The following is a 24347-nucleotide window of genomic DNA, read 5'->3' as shown; positions in this document are numbered from 1 at the left end:
GCAAGCTTTTAAATAATTTGGAGCATTGTTATCATGAAGTTGTTAAGCTAATTAAGAACCATGTTACTAAATAGTTAAGGGTAAACAAATGGCTACATACAGTAACTCTTCAAATAGGGGAACACTGATAAACTTAATTTTTTTCTTGAATAAAGAACATACACACCGCTAGAAAAAGTAGTGCAGGAGTTTATCGGCACTACTGCAAATAATTTAGAAAGAGCTAAATTGCATGATGGAAAGGGATCCCTTATGTTCTATTTAGGACTCTCTTAACAGGATGTGATTTAAAATGGAGGACTTTAGCATCTGAAGCTCCAGTTCCAAACTCAACTTGGGCTGAGAGCCTCTTTGAAAGATAGGAACCTGAAACTGGGCTCCTAACTAAGTGGCCTGGTCTCGAAGTCTGCTGAGCACCCAGCAGCTCCCACTGACCGCCATGGGAGCTGCTGGGTGCCCAGGACTCCTAATAAGTTTGCTCACTTAGTTAGGGTGACCCTACGTCCGGATTTCCCCGGACATGTCCGGCTTTTTGGTACTCAAATCCCCGTCCGGGGGGAATTGCCAAAAAGCCGGACATGTCCGGGGAAATAGGGAGGCAGCATAAGCCAGGGTCCGCCCGGCCCCAGCACAACCCGTCGGGTCCGCAGCGCAGCCCAGCTGCCCGGCTACATTGTAGCGAGCTCGGGCGGGGGAAGGGGGGGGCACAGCCGCAGAAGGCGGCGAAGGGGCCGCTGCTGCCCCCAGAGGCCAGGCGGACCGCGCGCCCCAGCCGAGCCCGCAGGACCATGGGGAGGCTGGGCCCAGCCAGCGGCTCGGGCTTCCCTCGCGGGCGGGGACTCCCCGGCCACTGGGGGACCCTTCCTGCGGCCCCGTCACCCCGCGTGGCAGGAAGGAGGCTGCGGCGCGGGGCAGGGAGTGCGGCGTGTGCCGGGGCTGCAGGGACCCGCGCTGCCCCGGTCGCCGCTGAGCATCCGAAGCCCCTGCCAGGCAGAGGCTGCCGGGTGAGCAGGGGAGCAGGGCAGGCGGGGGGGTGAAGAGGCTGCAGGGCGAGGAGGAGCAGGGCAGGCAGGGGCATAGGGACTGCAGGGGCAGGGCAGGCGGGGGGCGCAGAGGCTGCAGGGGCGGGGGGGTGCAGGGGCTGCAGGGTGAGTGGGGAGCAGGGGGCACAGAGGCTGCAGGGGCAGGGGGGTGCAGAGGCTGCAGGGCGAGGAGGAGCAGGGCAGGCAGGGGCAGGGCAGGCGGGGGGTGCAGAGACTGCAGGGGCGGGGGGTGCAGGGGCTGCAGGGTGAGGAGGAGCAGGGCAGGCAGGGGCAGGGGACGCAGGGGCAGGGCAGGCGGGGGGCGCAGAGGCTGCAGGGGCGGGGGGGTGCAGGGGCTGCAGGGCGAGTGGGGAGCAGGGAAGCACTTAGCAACCCCCAACCAAGATCAGAACGGGAGGGAGGAGGGGGAATGCGGGGTGCTCAGAGGAGGGGGCAGAGTTGGGGCAGGGACTTTGGGGAAGGGGTTGGAATGGGGGCGGGGAAGGGATGGGGGTGGGGCCGGGGGCAGGGCCGGGGGTGGAGTTGGGGCGGGGCCGGGGGCGGGACTGGGACCCCGTGGAGTGTCCTCTTTTTTAAATGTTTGAATATGGTAACCCTACACTTAGTTCCTTCTGGCCTTTGAGTCTATGAGAAATAACTCTGCTGCAGCCAATGGATTTACACCAGTATGAAAGCATCATTACCCGAGTGTGTGGATATATGCACACTGAAGGGGAAAAATGAGATGCTTCCCAATCAAATACAACTGAGCTGGCTGCTGAAGGCTTTGCCTTCACTGCTAAAAAAGGGTGGAATAATGGAGGTGTGGTAGCTATTGCTCTGTAAACTCCTAGTGGAGAGAAGGCTCTGTAGTTTTACCATGGGGTTAACTAGGTGAGGTCAACCATGGGTAGGGCTATAGTGCTGACCTCATGTAGCTACCTACCTTCAGGGCCGGCTCTAGGCACCAGCAAAACAAGCTGGTGCTTGGGGCGGCACATTTTTAGGGGCGGCACGGCCGGCGCCAGAATGCCGCCCCTAAAAATGTGCCGCGGCCGCCCTAGCTCACCTCCGCTGCTGCTGCCTGGGAGGTAGGGGGAGATCCCGAGCGGCTGCGGCGCGCGAAACAGCCCGCTGCTCCCCCTCCCTCCCAGGCTTGAGAGCCTGGGAGGGAGGGGGAGACTCCGAGTGGCCGCGGTGCGTGAAACAGCCGTTTCGCGCGCCACTGCTCCCCCTCCCTCCCAGGCTTGAGAGCCTGGGGGGAGGAGGCAGGGCTGGGGATTTGGGGAAGGGGCGGAGTTGAGGCGGGGCCAGGGGTGGGGTAATTAAAAAAGGGGGGGGGGCGGCCAAAATTGTTTTTGCTTTGGGCGGCAAAAATCCTAGAGCCGGCCCTGCCTACCTTGCAATAAAAACGACAGGTGCTTTGTCTCCATAGGATTTTACAGTGAGAGAACTTTCCTGTGTTTATCTCACTATAACAAAAAAACCCTCCACCACTGGTCTTCCTGCCCCAACAAGCTTCACGCAGGGTGAGAAGGGTCCTGTGTCTGTGAGGTAAGCTGGGAGGAATCCTATTGTTTCATGAAACCAGTCAGCGTGATGTGCAAAAGAAGTAGGGCTTTAAGCTGCATTATTCATAGAGGATCTTAAATATTTCAGTGAAAAAAATCCAACACTGATTTTGATTGTCCTCTCTTCCCCTACCATGACTACTTGGGTTTGGGGAGGGCAAGATGGGAATATGCTCTCACTCCATACATGGGCTCATGCAAATGTTTTGCAAAACCCCCAAAGTAAAATCAAGTTAATAGTTTTACTAACCAAGTAGACCCCACTGTCTGTATGTAATGGTCTTTGGGAGAAATACAGTTAAGCTGTCGCCTCCTTGTTCAAGGCAGTCTAATTCTCTCTTTAGTGTTCTGGGAGACAGGGCATGGCTGGCGAATGCTTCAGTGCCTCACTTGGTTTTGAGATTCAGCAGTCGGGCGCTAATTTAAAAACACAAGCAAGAGGAAGACACAGGTAGAAGATGCATAGAGCAGAAATGACTGGTTGTGCTCTCCGTGCTTCAAGAGTTGTTACCCTGTTAGCGCTCACTTCCGTATCTTTCTCTTTTTCCTTTGGGCAATTTACCCGATCTGCAGGAACAAATCAGATGAAACTGCCAGTTCACACAAGGGCAGCATAATATTGTGTTATCCTCACGTATTACAATATTTGAAGGAATCCAGTCAGAACACCAAAAGGAACTGACAAGTCAGCGAGTTAGAAAAACCTGCCTGCTGAGCGGCTTGAGGCAGTAGTCCTACCCTGCAGTGGCAAAATTATCATGTTTAATTGTATTAGCTAGGAGGGAGACGCTGGCTCAGTTGGATAGATACACTGCTGCCATCAGCTGGTAAAACATGTACATTGGGGAATGCTCTCTCCACGACAATGGAAGTTAGTCTCGAGATGTGCTGAAAACATCCGACAGCCGAACAAACACGCAGCACCATTGTTTTGTAACTGTTACATTGCAGATCACTCTGTAAATGCAGTTGGAACAGTATTACACACAGGGTGTTCACGTGTAGCAGAGATCTAGACTCCCTGGGCATGAATCAGTGTTACACTCCAGTTTTACATCACTATAACTCCACTGAAGTTCATCGAGTTATGGCAGCGTGAAACTGGAGTAATGCAGTGACAATCAGGGCCCTTGCAAACAGGATGACGCGAAGGGCCACCGCCTGTGTAATTGGTCTCATTGGAGATGAAGTCACAAGACTAGTGCATTCGTGTACTATGGACTTCCATTTCCAGAGCACCTGTGCTGTCCAATGCACTTGCTATGCAGCCCTGAAAAGCAGGCAGTCTGTCAACTTACAAAGTGCATGGACTTTTCAAGCTATTTATTTGTAGGTCACTCATTTTCTGAAGGTCATGGCTCCTTACAGCTCACCTTATTTGCCACTTGCAGGGGAGACCACTATAATTACCCATGAAAGCGCTGGGCGCACAGCTGCCATCAGGACCTTGTGGACACTTGTGCTAGGTAAAATATCCCCCACCCTGTTTTGAGAGTCTCACGGGTGGTTTCATGAACCTGCCCACGCTACCAAAAACAGAGGCCTCTTGTTCTTCCTGGCAGAAATTGCTTTTCAATTCTGGAAAGAAACATACAAAAATATGCAGAAGAACAATTTGGACAGAGGGGGAAATTGGTTAAGAGAAAACTTCAAATGGGCAAACCCAGTTCCCCAAACCAAATCTCCACCCTATCTGATCAGGTACCTTTCCCTTAGCCCAGTGTTTCTCAAACTGGGGTCGCCGCTTGTGTAGGGAAAGCCCCTGGCGGCCGGGCCAGGCCGATTTGTTTACCTGCCCCGTCTGCAGGTCCGGCTGATCGCGGCTCCCACTGGCTGCGGTTCGCTGCTCCGGGCCAATGGAAGCGGCGCAGGCTGAGGGACATACTGGCCGCCGCTTCCAGCAGCTCCCATTGGCCTGCAGCAGCGAACCGCGGCCAGTAGCAGCGAACTGCGGCCAGTGGGAGCTGCGATCGGCCGGACCTGCGGACGCGGCAGGTAAACAAACCGGCCCGGCCCACCAGGGGCTTTCCCTACACAAGCGGCAACCCCAGTTTGAGAAACACTGCCTTAGCCCTAAGAGTCCTTTGCATTCCTGAGTTAATGAGGGCACAAGCACTTCTGACTCTCACATGAGACTTTGAAATTTGTTCCCTGCAAAGATTCATGGCACTAAAACTTGACTGTGCAAACATCCATGTAAAGTGCTTTGCCGCTCCCACCAAGCTCTAGTCTGGTTAGTGGGAGGACATGCATGTAACAAGGAGGGAAACTTCAAAAGGTTCATGGCCAAGCTTTGGATTGCCTTTCAAACCCTTTAGGCCTTAGCACATCCAGGTCTCTAGCCCTTTCTCACAGCACTCATCATCACTCAGTGTTCACAAAACAGTCTAGAAAGGCAAAACGTCACAGTAGCCTCTTGTATGAGAGAAGGAACTAAACTAGCATCCTACAGCGGACTACTCCTGGGCTTGAGGGAAATTCTACTCCGCTGGGAATCCTCACAGGTCAATGACTCAAATGACTATTTTAACAGTGATTTCAGTTCTATCGCATGTCTCCTTTCTGTCGGGTTAAACGTTTTTCACACCGTCTCACTGCAAATGTTTATATTAATTCAGTGCAAACTTGTGCAACTACCTTAATTATACTTCGGTTTGTTAACTGACAAATGCACCGTGCCCTTTGTGGTGGAGTATTTTCCATTCCTGAGTTGTGCATTCAACAATTTCCAAAACCAACCTGCGAAAGTTTTCCTTCAAACTTCTGTCCTTCTAACGGAGAGAGACTTATGGCGTCTAATATTTATGAAATCACCCATTGTGATTTGTAAATGTTCGAATCACGGAAAAAGCTATAGTTCCAAAGGTACCCTGAGGTTGTATATACAGAACAGAGAGTCCTCTAATTATGTCGACATTTCGGAGTCTTTAATCTGAAACCAAAGTCTCCTTCAGGTCATCTCCTCCTTCTCATGGAGGATAGGTCCATCAATGGCTATTAGCCAGGATGGACAGGGATGCTGTTCCTAGCCTGTATTTGCCAGAAGCTGGGAATGGGCTACAGGAGATAGATCACTTGATGATTCCCTGTTCTGTTCATTCCCTCTGGGCCACCTGGCATTGGCCACTGTCGGAAGACAGGATACTGGGCTAGATGGACCTTTGGTCTGACCCAGTATGGCCATTCTTATGTTCTCAAAAGCTTTTTCTCTCCTGGGAGATCCTTCGACTGCAGTCATCAGCAACTCACCTTCTGCCGAAACAGCAAAGGAATGGCACTCCCATTTCTCTGAAACTGGTGCAGTGATTTTGTAGTAACAGTGTCAGAGTAAGAAGAAATAAGTCAAAGGCAAGGGTTAAAGGCCCTGATTTTGACTCTATTTATACTGGTGTAACTCCGTTGTCTCCCAGTTTACAACAGTGAGAGCAGAATCACACCCAAAGGGTTTAATGCTAATATGCTATTCATACGGCTATTATGGGAAGTTCAGTATTTGTGCCTGAACCTTTGAAACCATACCTTTGGCACATCACCAGCCTGCCCCAGCTACCGTATGACCGTATCAGACTGACTGATTTGAGAAAGGGAAAAGAGGGGGGGAACCAAAAGAGCCTTGAAGAGTTGATAGCATCAATTATCTCCTGAGAATGACTCCAAACTTCTGCTTGGGAAACAGAGGCTCAAGACGGGGAAGCGAACCAATAGATCACTGGCTTTCTTCTGACATCTTCCCTTCTTAAAGAGAATTGAACACTGTTGAAAGATGCCACACTAATAGTGCTGGAGACCAAAGTCCTCTGTTTACTCATGAAACAGGTGCAGCATAAGCACCAGCAGTGCTGGCTTCCCTGCACTCTGTCAAACCTGACATGGAGGGTCACTCCTGAGCTGGGTTGCATTTGAACCAGTGACTTAGAGGTGAAATGCTCCATATCCAGTCTCCTATTGCATTTATTTTCTAATGTATCAGACCAAAGACCGCTAAGGAGCAAATAAACCAACAAAGGGCCAGCACCCCAGACAGATCTTACTCGCTTTTATTTTATTTTTTTTACTTTTAGCATGTATGCCCCTTCCTATGCTATATCATTTTGTTTTAAAATGTATAATTTTCAGATTTTTGTATTAAAAGAAAAAACAGCCCATCATAAATACTAAAACATGCCATTATCTCCACACTGCATGGGCCACCTTGCGAAAGAAGCAATCTGCTAATCAAAGCTGTTTTAAAATGCCCAAGTTTATATTCAGCAACGACTTTTTATTTTAGCAAGCCATTGCTTCACTGCACTGAGAATGTGTTTACTACACCCTGCCTTGGAATTCGCTTTGCAGAGGTGCCACATGCTAGAACAATTCAATAAAGATCTCCATACTTCCACAAAAGCTGGGTCGGCTGTAACATTTCCTTTGCTGGTATTTGTCCCAAACAATTCAAGATTGTAACAGTATCAGCTAACACAATAGTTATCTGGCCAGAAAGTATTATTTTCTGCTACACATACTAGCCTGATTCTCCTCTTATTCACACCAGTTTAACTTGATTAGTTTCAGAGGAGCGATTCCTAAATTACTCCAGTGTCAGTGAAAAGAGAATCAGGCCCAATGTCTCTTTTGTGCTCCTGGGAATGAGTATGCTGTCTTGGGTATTCCTTTCTTGTGATGGTAAAGAAAGGCATGGATAATTACCATCTAGGAGGGATTTAGTTCACAGCACTTTTTAACCTCCTCAGATGTGTTTGGGTGAAATGGAAACTACCTCTCTTTTCCATATGTGGTGACAGCACAAATAAACTCAAATCACGTAACCTAGTTCTCAATAATCTGCTCTACAGATGATAATGGGAGATTGGATCTCTTTCTATGTGAAATCCCAAAAGAGGAGCATATAATTGGTGCATAACAAAGAAAAGAAATTCAACAAAACAAAGAGAAGTGCAATACTGACCAGAAAAGGAAGGATGGTTTTTTGGTTAAAGCACTAGACTGGGACTCATGAGATCTGGGGAGAAATTCTGGCCCCATTCGTGTTAATGGGGCCAGGATTTCACCCTTGAGTTGTATTCCAAGCTCTGCCACACACTTCTTGTGCTGCCTTGGCAAAGTCACTTAACCCTGTCCCTCATTTTCCCCATATGCTAACTGGGGATAATGCCTATCTCAGAGGGGTGTGGTGAAATTAATATTTGTAAAGCACTTTGAGCTATTTAATTTTAAAAAATTAACAGCTGAGTTTTTAGAAGGGCAGTCTAAACTGAGGGTACACACGAGAACTCACAGCAGACCAAATTTTCTTTACACTGGTGCAATCCCACTGATTTGGAGTGGCACCTGTATGAGTGAGAGGAAGATTTGACCCATCATTTTCATATTGCTCTATTTGCAAAACAAAAGTTAATATGATTTCATCAAGCCACTAAAAAGTAGGGAAAAGTGAGGACATTTTCTGCCAATTGATTTCAAAAGATATTTGGTCCAGAGTTCTAGTTTCAGTAAATATCCCAGGAAAAAAAGGGGCCTTAACAGATTAGTCATGAAAAGGACAGAAAGACGTTAACTACTAGAAGAAGAAGGAAAATGAGATTAACAGTTTATTTCTATTATCTTTACCATATATTCTATTCCAACTGGATACACAAACAGCATGTCATCTTCAAGCACAGCTCTCGACCCTTTGAAGTGACCTGACCATACTATTGATTTATTTCAAACTAACCTCTCTCTTTGAACCCTAGGTCAAGGTTAGTGCTGTAATAAAATATATCTTTTACAGCTGGCCTTTGCCAGTGTTGCCAACAAGTAACAAACCCCTTACTTAAGCATTCATTTTACTGAGTGTAGCATTGTATTTTTATTTTCCCTCCCCCATATTCATTTCCTTCACAACCCCTAGTTAAGGAGAAAAAATTCTCATTTCCGGTCCATGAGATCAATTTTAAATTTCCTTGAAGTAAATGAAGATATTTACGCTACATTTCTGTGCCAAAAGGCACTGACTGACACCAGCAATGCTCTATTTTGAATATCCACGTACGCTAACCTACCACATCTTTGACTTCATAAGAAACCATACAGATACTTTACCCAGGCTCTTCCCCCAGCAATGTCAGTTTAGCAACCTTCTATAAAACTGTCTTTGTGCAGAATCACAGCTGTCCAACAAGGACAATATATCTAGAAAATCAATAAGGGAGAATATACTTTAAGAGCACTTCTTGAGTAGGGAAGACATAACGGAGAGCTGCTTGTAAGCACACATAGGGCAAAGTTCATCCTTGATGTAACTTCATTGGCTTGCAGAGGAAGATAGGGATGGAAGTGAGGTGAAGTGAGGTCTTTGATTGCATGGAGGCAGCCGGGGATGGACGCAGCATTGGGCAAAAAGTGTCTGTGGTTGTTTGGAGATGAGGAATGCAGGGATTAGGGCGGGGCATCGAGGCTGTACTATACTCTGTTCAGGGCTTCTAAGTCTGCTGCTTCCTAGCCTACAGTTTTGACTCCTAAATCCTCAGCCAATGATCAGACAGCGCTGTGCCTTCTTCAGACAGCAGGAGGGTGACCATATTTCCCAAAGAGAAAATGGGACACCCCCAGCTGCTTGCCCGAGGTGTCTACCCCGCTCCCCCCAAACCCCGACATGAGGCTGTTGCCCATTGCTGGAACCCGGCGCCGCCCGCCCGCCCCCCAGATGGCTGATGCCCGTTGCTGGAACCCTGTGGGTGACCCTCCCCCCCCCACATGCTGGAACACCACCTCCCCCAAGCCCTGCCTCCCCCCCGTGGGTGGGGGGGGGGCATTTCCGTCCGCTTGCCCCACACACATTCCTTTACACTGCACCCCACTTTTTTGACAAAAGTGGGCATTTGTCCCATTTGCTCTTGCCAACTGATCAAGTCAGCAAGAGCAAACAGGACATATGCCTCCTTCTGAGAAAAAAAAGTCGTGACAGGGCTTAAAAAAGGGACTGTCCCAGCCAAAACGGTATGTATGGTGCACCTAGTGAAAATGAATGTGGCTGGGCGACAATAAAAAAATAAAACATTTAGAAATGTTTAATTCTTCAATTCATCAGTGTTTTTAGAAAAGAAAGGAGCGAGGACAAGTGGCGAATGTTGGCTTTTTGAAATAAGAGCAACACTTTCAACTCTTAATTAAATGCATGAATTAATTGGTTGGCTATATTTCTACTATTCCTCCAGACCCTAAAGCTTTATCACTCTGTGTCCATCAGAGCTGCTACGAGCAGAATTAAATGACATGGTGCTTAAAATGCTAGCAGCAGTTGGAGGTGCTTCTAATACCAGGGGCTCCCAATGTTGTCAATACTAGAGGAGCTTAACTGGTATTAGCAACAGTGGGGTTTTTGCTAGGGAGGTAATGTTTTAAATAATGATGAAATTAATAAAATCTACCCTCCCCCAAGCAGAGTTCTGGCCCCAAAAGGGGAGAAGTGCCAGAGTTTCCATGAAGGAGTTTGCTATTCCTGTTGCACGGAAGGTATTCAGATACTGCAGTGATGGGCGGCAGGATAAAACCCCAAGATAAATAAATACTAATGGCCAAAAGTTATTTGGCTTCACGGGAGTTACGCCTGATTTACACTGTGTGAGGGCCCTGTCAAGTCAATGACGCCCGTTGAAGTCAGTCAGAGTTGGATCGGCCTCTTCACAAGAGGAGAATCGGGCTTTGTTACTCCATACCCACTACGGGGTTGCACCAGTGGTTTTACTGATACTACAACAAGAGGCAAAAGAAGATGATAGCACCCAGTGTCCCCAGCTGGAGAAAAGGCTCATGCCAAAATTAAGAATCAGAAAGAGGAATGGATCTAAATTCAATACTGTAACTTTAACACTTACAGGATGGTAGTGGCCCTTATTGTCACACCTTCATGGACTTTAGTGCCCTGAGTTGAAGTTCAGAAACATCAGTACAGGAAGGGGTTTCTCTTAAATTTGGCATCAAAAGCTTTATTCTAGTTTATAGAATAGGGTTTTAGTCCATCCTTGGATAAATTTGACCAGACACCACTCTCAGTCAGTTTTAATATAGCAAACTTGCTATCCCATCGATATCTGCCACTGCCTAAATCAACAGAACTTGCTGCAATAGAACTGTCATCCATTTTAAATCCCAAGGATGACACATCAGTTCTGGGTCAATGTTTTCAGCAGTTTCATTAACTTTCCCGTTGCTGGTGTTACTTTATATCTATTCTCAGGTTAATTTCTTGGTGCAGGAACAAGTCAACACAGCACCATCCATTTTCTTTAAAAGAGGCCCTCCTGTGATTAACTAAAAGATGTATTGATGAGCTCTGGAGCAACACAAATGTCTGGCCTCTCCAACACAAATAGACATAATTTTCTCCTCCAGGACAAACTCTTCATCTCTCTCTGGTTCTCCCTTTGCAATTCACCAGGATGGTCTTTTTCCTCATAGCTTCCCCAGACAGACACTTACGTTTCTCCCACATCTAAGTCCTTGACCTAGTATCCATGTACACCTAAATCCTTGATCAACCACCCATGTAATACAGCCCAGACCACCATAGCAGATAGCCAGCTGGCAGCTATCAACTGTGCACTTACATCACCACATCACACTCTTCCTCAGACTCACAGCCCTGGTGGTTTGTGAGGTATCAGACCTTAAAAAAGACACTGGTCCTTCAGATCAGCCGTTCTATTTTGCCACTTGTCCAGGATTGTTACATGGCAAATCCTGGATATTGGACTAATGCAGCTTTTGGCCCTTGAAATGTCTTCATTATACTCAGGAATTTCAAAAAGAGTAACAGCTTTTTCTTAAAGGAAAGGTGAAGATACAAGCCCAGGGAACAGAAATTATTCACCATTGGTAAGCTCTCAATAAGCAGAGATTTGCATCTGGTATGCGATTGGCTCAGAAGTTAACAGTTATCACTAAACGCGGTTGCATCCGGTTAGGATGCAATCGTTGGTACACCCAATCTGATTTGGAGCAATGGCGACCAATCTCAGTAGCCATCCCCTAAATCGTAAACATCCAAAATACGCTGACATGAGAGTGGCTGAAAGTAGTCATGTGACAAGACAGCATTTTCTTTTCTCATGGAACAAGAAATATTTTACATGAAGACATGAAAATAATATTAATGCAAAAGTTCAAAATCGCAATGTAAAATTCCACTCGGAGGAAGAAACTGAAAGAGACATCTCCACGGTCATATAATATTGTTCTTTAACAAGTGCTGATAAGAAAATGATTATGTCTAATGAAATATTAGTGAACAAAACCAGCCAACTGAGACAGTCAATGACTGATTTTCAAAGGGAGTGCACAGAACAATTTAATATAATGCAAGCTAATAAACACATCCCAAGCTGAATCACTGAATGATGTAGTTAACAGCCTGTCAGAGACATCAGATATTTACAGACAGAATAAGGCAGAGAATCAGATAAAGCAAAATGCCTCCTCTCAAGGCCTTGCAAATGTGGAAATGAGTCTCAGCTGCCATATTCTGGGATCAGGATGACTTACACAAGCCAAGAGAAAAACCTTTAGGCGGTGACAGCTACACCTTCCCCTTAAAAGTAGCTCATCCCATCCTTCCATTCGATAGTACTTTATGGATAATATACAGGAATCACTGCATCAAATGGAATGCAACCAAGTCCAAGGCTGAAGGTGGCTGTCAGACAGCTGATTGGCACATACTACTCTGCCACATAATGGGGGGTGAGGAAATTTGCTGGCCAGTGACATTGGGGCAAACTCCTACTGTTACAGGAAGTGCTGTGGGATTTTTAATGTCCATCTTGATTTCAAGGTTTCATCCAAAAGACCCTGCACAATAACAATCAGTTACCAGTGTGTTAGGAAAAGAAAAGCAATATGATCCTTACGAGCTGGATAATGTTTTAAAGAGAAAAAGTATATCTAGATGTCTAGTAAATTTGCTAAGCTAAAACCCCAAGTATCTTTAAGCTCTTTATCTCCAAGATTCCAACAAGACCATACCACAGCAAATAATGTTATGTTATTAAAAAAGATCGTGTGCATATTTATTCCAACACACCAGTCCCTGACCATAAAATCTCATCATCTAAAAGATGCATAGGTACTTTACATAGCTAATTTAAGAACAGTTAGGACCCTTTCTAAGCCAGCTATAGATATATAAGCAAAGAACATTTTCTTTGAATTCCATCATTTATACAGGGAAAACTATCTTAAATTAATTCAATCATGAGCTAATTCTGGTACTTAGTTGTGTCTTATGTGTGATATTGTAATGGATTTGCTAGTTGCGGAGTCTCCATCAGTGGAGATTTTTAAGAACAGGCTAGACAAATACCTGTCATAATGTTGTAGTTATTACTTAGTCCTGCATTGAGTGCAGGGGACTGGACTAGAAGACCTATTGAGGTCCCTTCTAGTCCTACACTACAATTCTATGGCAGTGGTTTTCAAACTTTTTTCCTGGCAACCCAGCTGAAGAAAATGATTGTTGCCTGCGACCCAATGGAGCTGGGGATGAGGGGTTTAAGGTGTGGGAGAGGGCTCAGGGCTGGGGCAGAGGGTTGGAGTGCGGGGGTGAGGGCTGCGGGGTGGGGCTGGGAATGAGGGGTTCAGGGTGTGGGAGGGGGCTCTGAGCTGGGGTAGGGGGTTGGAGTGCGGGAGGGGGTACGGGCTCTGGGCTGGGGGTACGGGCTCTGGGGTGGGGTTAGGGGTGAGGAGTTTGGGGTGCAGGAAGGGGCTCTGGATTTGGGAGGAGCTCAGGGCTGGGGCAGAGGATTGGGGTGCGGGGTTGGGACACAGGCTTACCTCGGGCGGCTCCCGGTCAGCGGTGCAGCGGGAGTGCAGAGGCAGGCTTCCTGTCTGTCCTGGCACTGCGAACCGCACTGCGCCCTGGAAGTGGCAAGCAGCAGGTCCGGCTCCTAGGCGGAGGCACACAAGCGGCTCCGTGTGGCTCTCGCCCACGTGAGGAGCCGGTGCTCAGGGTAGGGGCAGTGCATGGAGCTCTGTGGTCCCCCTGCCTAGGAGCTGGACCTGCTGCTGGCCGCTTCTGGGGCGCAGCGCGGTGTCGGAACAGGTAGGGGCTAGCTTGCATTAGCCAGGCAGCACCGCCAATGGGACTTTTAATGGCCCGGTTGGCGGTGCTGACTAGAGCCGCCGCGATCAAGTCCCTTCCATTCCGTGACCCAGTTCTGGGTCGCAACTCACGGTTTGAAAACCACTGTTCTCTGGAATATAATTTGGACAGCACCTAAAGATTGTCCTTCAGCAGCTCATACTTTTGGGGAAAGTGGGCAAGGAGAGAAAGGGGAAGAGAAAAAGAGAGAGGGGAGAGAATGCAAAGGAAAGAGGGACAGCTAGACAGTCGGGGGACAGAGACAATCTGGGGAACACAGTCGGGGGGACAGATAGACAATGGGGGACCGATGGAAAGTTGGGGGGCAGACAATGGAGGGGACAGCGACAGACCGACAGTCGGTGGGACAGAAAGACAATGGGGAGACAGGAGGAAAGTCGGGGCGGAGACAGAATAGGGGGGCAGTCGGGGGGGCAGAAGGAAAGTCGGGGGGAGACAATGGGGGGCAGAAGGAAAGTCGGGGAGAGACAGGCACTGGGGGGACAGTCGGGGGGAGCAGACAGACAATGTGGGGCAGTCAGGGGGGCAGAAGGAAAGTCGGGGAGACAATGGGGGCAGTCGGGGGGCAGACGGAAAGTCGGGGGGAGACAGACAATGGGGGGGTTGTCGGGGGGCAGAAGGAAAGTCGGGGGGAGACAGACAATGGGAGGCCAGAAGGAAAGTCGGGGGGGGAGACAGGCACTGGGGGGACAGTCGGGGGGCAGAAGGAAAGTCGGGGGGAGACAGGCACTGGGGGGACAGCCAGACAGTCGGGGATGTCCCAAGGCAGGGGGTTGGCGCTGACGGGGTCCCCCCGATCCGGGCCGGGCAGAGCCGAGACACGGGGGTCTCCCCTTTGCGGAGCCCCGCGGGGGTCGGGCGGGCGTGCCGCGGCCGCCGCCCGGGGGCCCCGGGGCCCTGTGGGGGAGGGAGGAGCCGTCAGCCGCCGGGGCTGGGCGGGGCCGGGGGAACCGGAGGCAGCCGCGGCTTCCGCCCGGTGAGGCAGGCGGCGGGGCGGGGGAGCCGAGCCAGGGAGAGCGGGGGGCGCTGCTGGGCCTGCGCCGCCGGGTGGGTAGCGCAGGGGGCAACGGGGATGTGGGGGCTGGGTGCCAGAGGGCCGTATAGGGCGGGCAGTAGGGGAGAGAGGAGGAGGCCGGAGGGCAGTATAGGGTGCGTGGGGGCAGGCTGGGGGCAGTAGGGGAGAGAGAAGGGGGCCAGAGGGCAGTATAGGGTGCGTGAGGGGGGCAGGCTGGGGGCAGTAGGGGAGAGAGGAGGAGGCTGGAGAGCAGTATAGGGTGCGGGGGGGCAGGCGGGCAATATAGGGGGGGGGCAGGCTGGGGGCAGTAGGGGAGAGAGGAGGAGGCCGGAGGGCAGTATAGGGTGCGGGGGGGCAGTAGGGGAGAGAGGAGGAGGCTGGAGGGCAATATAGGGTGCGGGGGGGGCAGGCGGGCAATATAGGGTGGGGGGCAGTAGGGGAGAGGAGGAGGCTGGAGAGCAGTATAGGGTGCGGGGGGGCAGGCTGGGGGCCCAAGCAGTGAGCTGGAGGGGACTGGGGGGCAGGGTAGATGTTCTGTAAATCCCTGAGACATGGATGGCAGTGGAGACGGGAGGGGGAGGCGCTGAGGACAGCTGGGGGGCGGGGGGGGGGCAGATTGGTCCCTCCAGCACCCCCAGGTTGAGGGTTAGGGAAGGGCTTTAACCTGTGCTGAGCTGCTGCCCTGTGTGTTTCCTGGCCAGACCCCTGGTGGGAATGCTGCCCCGCAGGCCCAGCGATGCTGCCCTCAGGGAGAAGATCAAGGAGGCCACCCGCAGGGACATCTTGGCTGTGGATCTGAAGTGCAGCCTCTTTGTCTCCGCTTTGCAGAGCTACAAGCGTGATTCCGTCCTGAGACCCTTTCCAGGCCTCTATGCTAACGAGGAGAGCAAGGATTTTGATGCGTTGGTGAGTTATCCCCTCAGAGGGGACAGCTTGACACGTGGGGAGGGGAGAGGAAGAGCACTCCGAGCTGAAGAGCAGCAGGTGTTTCTCCAGAGTACAGGTGTAATTAGTTCCACATAAAAACAAAGCCCAGAACAGATCCTATAAACAAGTCACTCGTTTTCACTACTTATGCACTGATGCTACTTCACAGGAGTGTTGTTAGGAGCAATTAGTTAATATCTATATAAGTGCCTCCAAGATGAAATGTGCTAAGTATTATTAATGTGATTATCCACTTGAAGAGTGCTGACCCCATTTCTGGCATCTCCTGGTTTAACACACCTGCTGTGCTGCTGAAGGTACCAGGCTTGCCTTACCTTTCCCTTGTTTTCTGGCTGACTGAGAGGTGCAGTGGAGGGTTACCACTTCCACACAGTGCTTTCCTGCATTGTACATTTGTCCCCTTGTCCTCTCAGATTGGGGGTAAGATTCTGATTCACTAGGAGTTCCCTGCTTAGTGCAGCTACTGCTTCAGGCCCTTAATTCTGGAGCCTGTTCAATTTAGCTGGTTTTCTGTACACACCAAGGGCACGGACAGATTCCCTGCGTTGGCAAGATATGGCATGAGCATTAGGGTCACATATATTTTAAAAACTTGATCCTTGTTAAGGACAAATGGCTAATGTAATTCTAATCCCCTCACCCAATCTAGATTTTTCCTAACTCCACATGAGGCTGTTAGGATGGGCTCTGTATGTATGTCTGTTGGAACACTGTCCAGTAGTTAAAATTGCAAAACAGCTGCCACTATAACATTTTCAACTACTCACAACTTTCTGAAAAACTCTCCTCTGGGCTGGAAACTTTCCAGACCTGGTCCCTGTCCAAAGGTGAACTTCTTTTTTGGTTGGAGGAAAACACCTTTTCAGGCATGTGATGTTGAATAAACAGACAAATGCCATACTGAGCACATGCAGCAGCGCATAGACCTCTACATAATGGGAAGGAGGGAATCACTGTTTTAATGGTGTCCTTCCAAATAAATGCAGTGTAATTTGTACACAGCCCTGGAAGTTTTAAAAAAAAAAAAATTAAAAAGTAGAAAAAAGCTGTCATACTACTATGTATATTGTGTTATAACTTGTACATGGGCAAAAGCCTACACAGCTCTTTACAGAAAATCATAAAAATGAGGTCTCTGGCCCAAGAGTTTATAGCTAAGTTGTGTGGAAACTATAAAACAGGTTTAAAATATAGAGCACATTGTTTTCTGTAATACTAAAGAGTCAAAAGCAGCTGTGCAAAACTATGTACATTTACTAGCTCAAACAAAATACCGACTCTTGCCCAGTTAATGATAAAAAAAAAATGATATGTTATCTGTCCAGTATAAGTGGGTAAGTACAATTTTGCAAGTCTGAAATGCAGTAAGATTAAGGAATCTAGATTTAGAAGCATTTAGAAGGTAAATGACAAATGTAGACTTGGAAGCCTCTAAGTCTAAAGTTGAAAGTCTGAAAAAAGTTTAACAGGTGAAATAATATCAAAAGCCTGGGTTGTTTTTTTTGTCCGTTGCTCTCTGGAAAATCCAGTTTGAACCAGTATATCCAAGCCTCCTCAGGGGGTGACATCTCTCTGGAGGCATTTACAACTTAAATGAGTCACCTTAATCACCCCCTCCCTGTTTTGCTTCATGGAGTTGTGGTAACCCTCCCTCCTGGTGTTGCATATAATCCCTGGCTCACCGTCATAGGTGCCGACTTCTCCTCTTTCCCATGAGGGCTCAAACCCCACCCCCAGCCCTGCCCCCACTCCACCCCTTCCATGAGGCCCTGCCCCTGCCCTGCCACTTCCCACCCCTTCCCCACCCCCATTCCAACCCCTTCCGCAAAGTCCCCACCCCAACTCCGCCCCCTCTCTGCCAATATTCCAACTCCTTCCCCAAATCCCAGCCCCGCCTCCTCCCCTGAGCGCGCCACATTCCTGCTCCACCGGAGCATGCTAATGCTGCCAAACAGCTGTTTGGCGGCAGCTGGGTGGGCAGCGCTGGGAGGTAGGCACAGGAGCAGGGATGTGGTACGCTCAGGGGAGGAGGAGGAGGTTGGGGGGTGAGGGGAGCATGGCTGCCGGTGGGTGCACCCACTAATTTTTCCCTGTGGGTGCTCCAGCCCCGGAGCACCCACGGAGTCGGTGTCTATGCCCACAGTGATACATAACTTAATACGGTATGGTTCCCAAAGATATTGCATGGGATTGCAATGTCTCACACTTATACCACTCCAGATATCGCCTCTGTGTTGATGTAGTGACCACATTCAGATGTTTTTGCTCACTGTTCTTATGCATACCCCATGGATGCTGCTGCTGAATATAGATCATAGAATTATAGAAGACATGTAGCTTGCTCAAATGTCGTACTCAGTGTTGCATGTCAGAACAAATGACAAATTTCCCCACGTAATCTCAGTATAAGTCTTTCAGAAGTGGTTCTTGTAATTAATTGGAAATTGTTTTTCAACTTGTACCACAGATCCCCATTAGAGTGAAATATTGTTTTCTTACCACCAGAGGTCTCTGTTTAATCATGATGATGAAGAGACGCAAAACACATTAATCTTTCTTATGTTAGCTTGCAGATACAAATGCTTTGCCAAGCTTAAAAGAACTTCCAGAATCCATTTCAGACACAGATAAAAGGACATGGGATCTGTTTAGCTGGATTTTATCATCTAAATTCTTAACTATACAAAGTACTAAGAAAAAGGAGGTAAGATTTCAAATTCTTAATGAAAGTTTCATGACATGAGTTTGCTATTTAACACAACCACTTGCATGCGGGTGGTTACCTCTACCTGGGATTTAAGGGTTGTTTATTGTAAGGATTGAAAAGTATGTCAAGTGAACGCATTTTCTGGTAGGCATAGATGAATAAAGAGACAGTGTCCTTCCCCCAAAGAGCTCAAAATCTAAATAGACAAGGAACAGAAGAAGGAATGTGTGCAGCAAAAGCAAGTGAATGACTGAGTGGTGATTAATTTTTTTATATCTATTATTTCCTATTAAAACCCCAAAGGTTTGTCTTAGCAAAACCCTTATATTGCTAATGTATGGTTAATCACACTTGACCATTCTATTTAATGTTGTATTCCTACCCTGTGTTCAGATTGTGAGGTCCTCAGGGCAGGAACCAGGCCACTTTTTCTGTTTAGAAAACACCTCATGTTGAGGAGGAAGAATGAGCTAGTGGTTCAGGTGCCAGCCCAGGACGCAGGATACCGGGGTTCATTTCCATGCTCAGCCGCAGACGCCATGTATGATCTTGCATAGGTAACTTAGTCTCTCTGTGCCTCAGGTTCCAATCTGTAAAATGTGCACTACCTCACGGGGATGTTGGGAGGATAAATGTGTTAAACATTGTGAGGCACTCAGATACTACAATAATGGAGACTAAGTACCTAAGAGAATCGTGGATGCTGCTGGAAATGATAAAAATGTCTTTTAGTTCCACATCTTTTTCTTTCCCAAGGAACATATCTCATGAATATATCTATATCATAGCCTTGTTTGTGTGTTGGGATTATGACACCATAAAGATGTCTCTTCTTTTCCTCCCTCTCATTGCGTCATCCACTTAACTCTGATATCTGAGTCACATTATTGGGAGAGGAGGTGGGGGATTTAACTTTGACATCATAACCTTACCACTCAGCAATGCTCATGAATATTCATAGAGAAGCAGCAAAGGAGAAGAGGGCAGGAGCATGGAGAAAAAGAAACCCGTACAGTTCCCACAATCCACTTGGTCTTCTGTGGTTACCATTACCAGCTAACTGGGTATTAATACTGAATTGTAAATGCGCATAGGTAAATATATTAAGGAACTAGGAAAGGATCTGAGACACTAAGCAAGTTTCCAGTGAATAATCTAGACCTTTAAAAAAATAACACTAGGATTCCTTTCTGTTTTTAAGTATGAGAAGATCCAAGAGTTGACAGGAATGTCAAGTGATGCTGTTCCTACTCCTGACTTCCTGTTTGAAATAGTGTATTGTGATCAGATGAATGCCAAATTTGATGAAACCAGGGGAGAAAGGAACCTTATTTATGCATTCCATGGGAGTCGCCTTGAGAACTTCCATTCCATACTGCACAATGGTTTACATTGCCATTTAAATAGGGTAAGGTTTCCAATATTTCTTGCATTTAAACACACAGCTTCATCCTTCATTCACAAACTCTGAGGCTTGTTTTAAACACATGTACAAATGTGTGTAGGGATAAAAATAATGTGATCTGTGATCTCATGTTGCTATTTGTTTTCCTTGACGACAACACAGTTAACTTTGCATATGATTGTACTAGGTTTTATAAGTAGATTGAGCTTAAAAAAATGCAGGTGGTATGAAACCGGCATTAAGTTATAGTCGTTTCTCCAATATGCCTGGTTGTAGCTATCCTTCACTTTGAAAACCAAAAAAAGAGATGAATTTAGTGCCTCTGAAAAATGCTGGCGTATTTGACAGCCATAGAGATGGAAGATCTCTAGCCTTGGACCAGGAGGAGCATGGTCAGTGTAGGCTCTCTCTGCCCAGGTCTCAACCCTGGACCACCTCTAAAGGTGAGAAACTACCTGCCAATTGAGAGTCCTTTGCATCTGCCAGGAGATTGCTAACAAGGATGTCATTTGGTGGGGGGTGGGACTTTGTGGATGTCCACACCGGTTTGATAGAAGCTAGCTGGGACTATGACTTCTTTTCATGTAGGTTGTCACGTAGCTGGCAGACAGTAAAAATACATAGTCACTACCAACCTGGGCCACGTGTGAAACAGTGACTTAATTGTTTTTAATTTCATCCCCACATTCTTAGCAAGGCCCACGCTTCTAGGGTCAGAGAGGGCAAGAAAGAATCTTTACCTTCCCAGGAGGGCACAGCTGGCATGGTGCGTTTCAATTCCCCCCCCCCCCCACCCTCATGAATTATCACATTGTCTGCAGTGGGAGGCAGTGTGCTAGGATTTGCCACCCCATCTAATCTATGTTTCTAAACTGTTAAAGCAATTGCATTTGGGGGGGGGGGGGGGGGAATCATACTTGAAAAGAACTTTTCTCCCTTGCAGAGCAGGTTTCTAAATGTCACTAAGGCCTTGTCCATGCACAAAAGTTGCACCACTTTAAATATACCAGTATAGTTAAAGCTGTACAACCTCCTTAGTGTGGTTTAAAAGTGCTTATACTGGTCTAGCTTAATCTGTTAAAAAAAAAAAAAAATAGTCCCACCCCTAACTGAAATAGTTACACTGGTACAAAATCTGTCTGTAGTCCAGCGCTAAGGAGTTTAAGATCTGAGACTTCTGAATTTCACTGCTGTGTTTTTAAGCTCCATACTATTTTTGGAAACCATGTGCTAGCATTTGGCAAGGAAAGTGCAGTGGTACACTGTATTATTGTGCCATGTGGACATTCAGAGTGTTTGATCTGATGCAGTCTCTCTTGATTTACTTTTGTGCTATTTCAGACATCCTTGTTTGGTGAAGGTACCTACCTTACCAGTGATCTAAGCCTTGCTCTTCTATATAGCCCTCATGGTCTTGGGTGGCAACGCAGCGTTTTGGGCCCTATCCTTAGTTGTGTAGCTGTTTGTGAGATTATCGATCATCCAGATGTAAAATGCCAGGTGAAGAAGAAAGGTGAGTGTATAGAAATAATTACAACTAGAGTGTTAGTCAGTCTTCTATTAATACTCCTCCGATCTTAGGTTGTGTATATGTGCAGTAATATAGCTAAGAATGTACTCGTGTGTACACTAGTTTCCCCACCAGCAGAAACTGACCGGGAGGCACCTTTTCTGGATGACCCATTAGCAAATCTACAAAAGCGTTCCACAAAAATGGAAAAAATAAAACTTGATCATTCTAGCAGTGGGACCTAGCTAGATCAGTATAGAAACCAAAATAGCATCCTATTTTGTTTTAATCTAGCGGCACTCCGATAACAGAACATGTTCTGTAATGCAGAGTTATTCCATTTGTTCCAGAAGTGAACCCAAGCCAAGGTATTCCTGTAACAGCAAGAGTAATACGCATTCTGTACTTATGCATGTTAGACTCATAACAAAGCTATTCTCTACTAGAAAAATTTCATTTTGCTGTTGTATTATTTCTCTATCCTCTCTGATGTTTGCAACCCTCAAGCATTGTGCTCTACGCCTGCCTTCTCCTATCTCTAACGTGCACTTTCTCTACTCCCAGCCCAACCCATAGTACCCCCATGCCAGGGATAACCAGTAGGGGCTGGTGTAGCTTTAAGACAACTCTGATTCCCCTTTGGGATGCTAAGAGGGACCAATGAAATTTGAGGTAGAGCCAGGAATAAGAACCCTGTCTCCTAACTCCAAGTCCTATGCCTTGACCGTCTTCCTTTACTGTCATACATGTGCTTTTGCTTTCCTTCCCATTTCCAAGAAAACCTCTTCTTGTCCCATACAGATTCAGAAGAAATAGACAGGAAAAGAGCAAGAGTAAAAAACAGTGAAGGGGGCGATGTTCCACAGAAATACTTCGTTGTCACAAACAATCAGCTTTTACGAGTTAAATACTTATTAGTATATTCACAGAAACAACACCGGAGGTAAGAGTTCAACTCACCAGTATAATGAGCATGGTGCAAGTGCCAGATAGACAGAGATCTTATTTGCACATCATTCTCTTTCTCAAAATCAAAAAATACAAGAGCAAGACATGCTTCCACTTACAGGAAGCAAAAAGGGATCCCGGAGCAAATATAGTAGCTAGGAAAATCTTTATCAAAGCTTGCAAGATTGTTCAAAAATAAAAAAACATAATAAATGTGTCAATAAGATTATATTTGATGTAATTCATGCTTTTTATGCATTTTTTCCCCTCCACAGGCCTTCTAGTCAGTCATCGTGGTTTTCCAATCATCATTTTGCTATAATGATGATGATGTATCTACTATTGCTAATTGTTATAGGTGCCAGCAACTCACCGGCCTTCCTCTACTACTGGAATAGAATGTTTGACTCAGAAGGATGAACAAGCTGGTTTATATGCTGTTATGTTCACCATGTGCCTTAATGATAGGAGATCTACAACCTACTGCATCTGTACCAGCGCTCTGGAAATGGGGTCTTGAGCATTTGGTTATATTCCAGTTGCATTACCTTCATGGCCCCCTTTCCATTTTTTCTTGTTTAAGTCGTTTTGTTTCTTTGGAGTAATGAGGGAGCCTGATAGGCTGAAAAGGGAGCTGCCAGTCTTGCCCTAGGGACGCTGAAGTAGAATGTGAACAGTTCTGTACAGACATGTTTTAGTCAACGGTCCAAGAAAAAAAATTTAAAATTAATGAAAACTTTAATGTGGAAATTATCGGGCCATAGGTGCTGGCTTGAAGTGGTTTCCATCATACACAGGGTTTACACTATGGTTAAGTCTCTCAGCACCCCTGTATTGGGGGTGTTTATTCTCTGCCAGATTAAAAAAGCAATATTTATTTATAATGCTATTGGAAGGGAGGAATTCTCTTTACCTCACACAAAGGTAAACCTGCAGTAGGTTTTATTGCTTTGACTTGAGAAACCCCGTGTGTCTTTGCTGAAGAGGAAAAGTGCTGTTTCTCATATGATAAAGCAGGATCATCTTAATTACAATTTTTGACAGGGGATTATATTTGGGCACAGTGATTGTAACAAAACATTATAAATAAAACAGTAACCAAGCTGAATGTTCTTGTGTGTTATCGAAAATAAAATCACTGGATAAAGAATTAATGCTGAATTTTAGAGCACTGTAGGCTATGATGAGAGGAATACGTCTTAAGTTCAGTACAATGGGCCAGATCCTCAGCTAGGTTCAGGGAGCATACAGTGCAAGTCTGGGGAGGAGGTGTGTAAATTCACCTTGGCCCTCCCCCACCAAGGGGCCCGCTATATGCAGGGCTGGTCCCTATGTCCAACAGGCTCAAATGGGAGCTCAGGATCAGGGCTGGGCAGGGGCTTCCCATCATGAAGGAAGGGGAAAATCTATGCCACTGGCAGATCTCTTGGTCTGGGAACACTGTTTTCACAGCCAATTGTGCAGTGCAAAGTGGTTGCATGATGCTCCAGGATGTGGCTCTATGTTTGTACGCATGTCCCATCTCTTTTTCTGCATTTGTGACCTGATAACTGCAGTAGGAATATACCAAATATTTCCTAAAACATCGTTTTAGGAAATAGAATATTTTGAGAGCAGGATTTATTTTGTTTCCGAGGTCAGAGTGATGTCAGCTTAGTATATACTGCATTTACGTTTTCACTTGATAACTGACCTCTGTATGTGTGTCTGTAAGATATATTGTCTACATAAAGTTATCAGAAGGAGATTGGTTTTTCCTCTATCAGAATTACATTATCTGTGTTAGGTAGGCTTCATGCCAATATGTTGTAAGAAGTAGCCATATTTTACTTTAAAAAAAATCAAATTACACTAAGAACCCCTCATTTATTATTTGGATTTGTTTGACAGTGTATAGGTTTGTTAGAATGCTGTGTAGTGCACACTTGGAGACTTGGAACATTTAAAGAGATTTGTAAATCACTTCGCTGTCTGAATGTTTTATCTGTACCATAGTTATAAAACCACCTAAAAGTATAAAAACTGAAAAAGCTAGCAAAAACAATTTTCTGTTGTTAGTTTATGTTGTACATGTGGGGATA

At 46.8% G+C, this 24347-nt stretch overlaps 1 protein-coding gene across 3 annotated transcripts; it reads left to right on the top strand.

Moving 5' to 3' along the window:
- The first annotated feature begins 14691 nt into the window (after positions 1-14691).
- PARP16 (poly(ADP-ribose) polymerase family member 16) lies at positions 14692-23374 on the top strand. Of its 3 annotated transcripts, none has more exons than XM_065411610.1 (7): positions 14692-14709; positions 15450-15654; positions 18263-18400; positions 19605-19811; positions 21150-21321; positions 22120-22261; positions 22542-23374. In XM_065411610.1, the coding sequence occupies exons 2-7, from the start codon at positions 15463-15465 to the stop codon at positions 22684-22686; spliced, it is 996 nt and encodes a 331-aa protein (XP_065267682.1). In that variant the 5' UTR covers positions 14692-14709; positions 15450-15462; the 3' UTR covers positions 22687-23374. The 3 variants fall into 3 exon arrangements, with proteins under 3 accessions (XP_065267682.1, XP_065267681.1, XP_065267683.1); XM_065411609.1 differs by lacking the exon at positions 14692-14709 and adding an exon at positions 14738-14780; XM_065411611.1 differs by lacking the exons at positions 14692-14709; positions 19605-19811 and adding an exon at positions 14738-14780.
- The last annotated feature ends 973 nt before the right edge of the window (positions 23375-24347 follow it).

This window comes from Emys orbicularis, chromosome 10, assembly GCF_028017835.1.
Source record: "Emys orbicularis isolate rEmyOrb1 chromosome 10, rEmyOrb1.hap1, whole genome shotgun sequence".
Lineage (NCBI taxonomy): Eukaryota > Metazoa > Chordata > Testudines > Emydidae > Emys > Emys orbicularis.
Note: the sequence above shows the minus strand (reverse complement) of the source record. Positions and strands in the feature narration are given on the sequence as shown.

Bases quoted from the DNA above. Each gene is read 5' to 3' on its own strand.
- PARP16 (XM_065411610.1), top strand. From the start codon at position 15,463: ATGCTGCCCCGCAGGCCCAGCGATGCTGCCCTCAGGGAGAAGATCAAG. The intron at 15,655-18,262 runs GTGAGTTATCCC...TTCTTATGTTAG, and splicing joins GCAAGGATTTTGATGCGTTG to CTTGCAGATACAAATGCTTT. The intron at 18,401-19,604 runs GTAAGATTTCAA...TCTGTTTTTAAG, and splicing joins AAAGTACTAAGAAAAAGGAG to TATGAGAAGATCCAAGAGTT.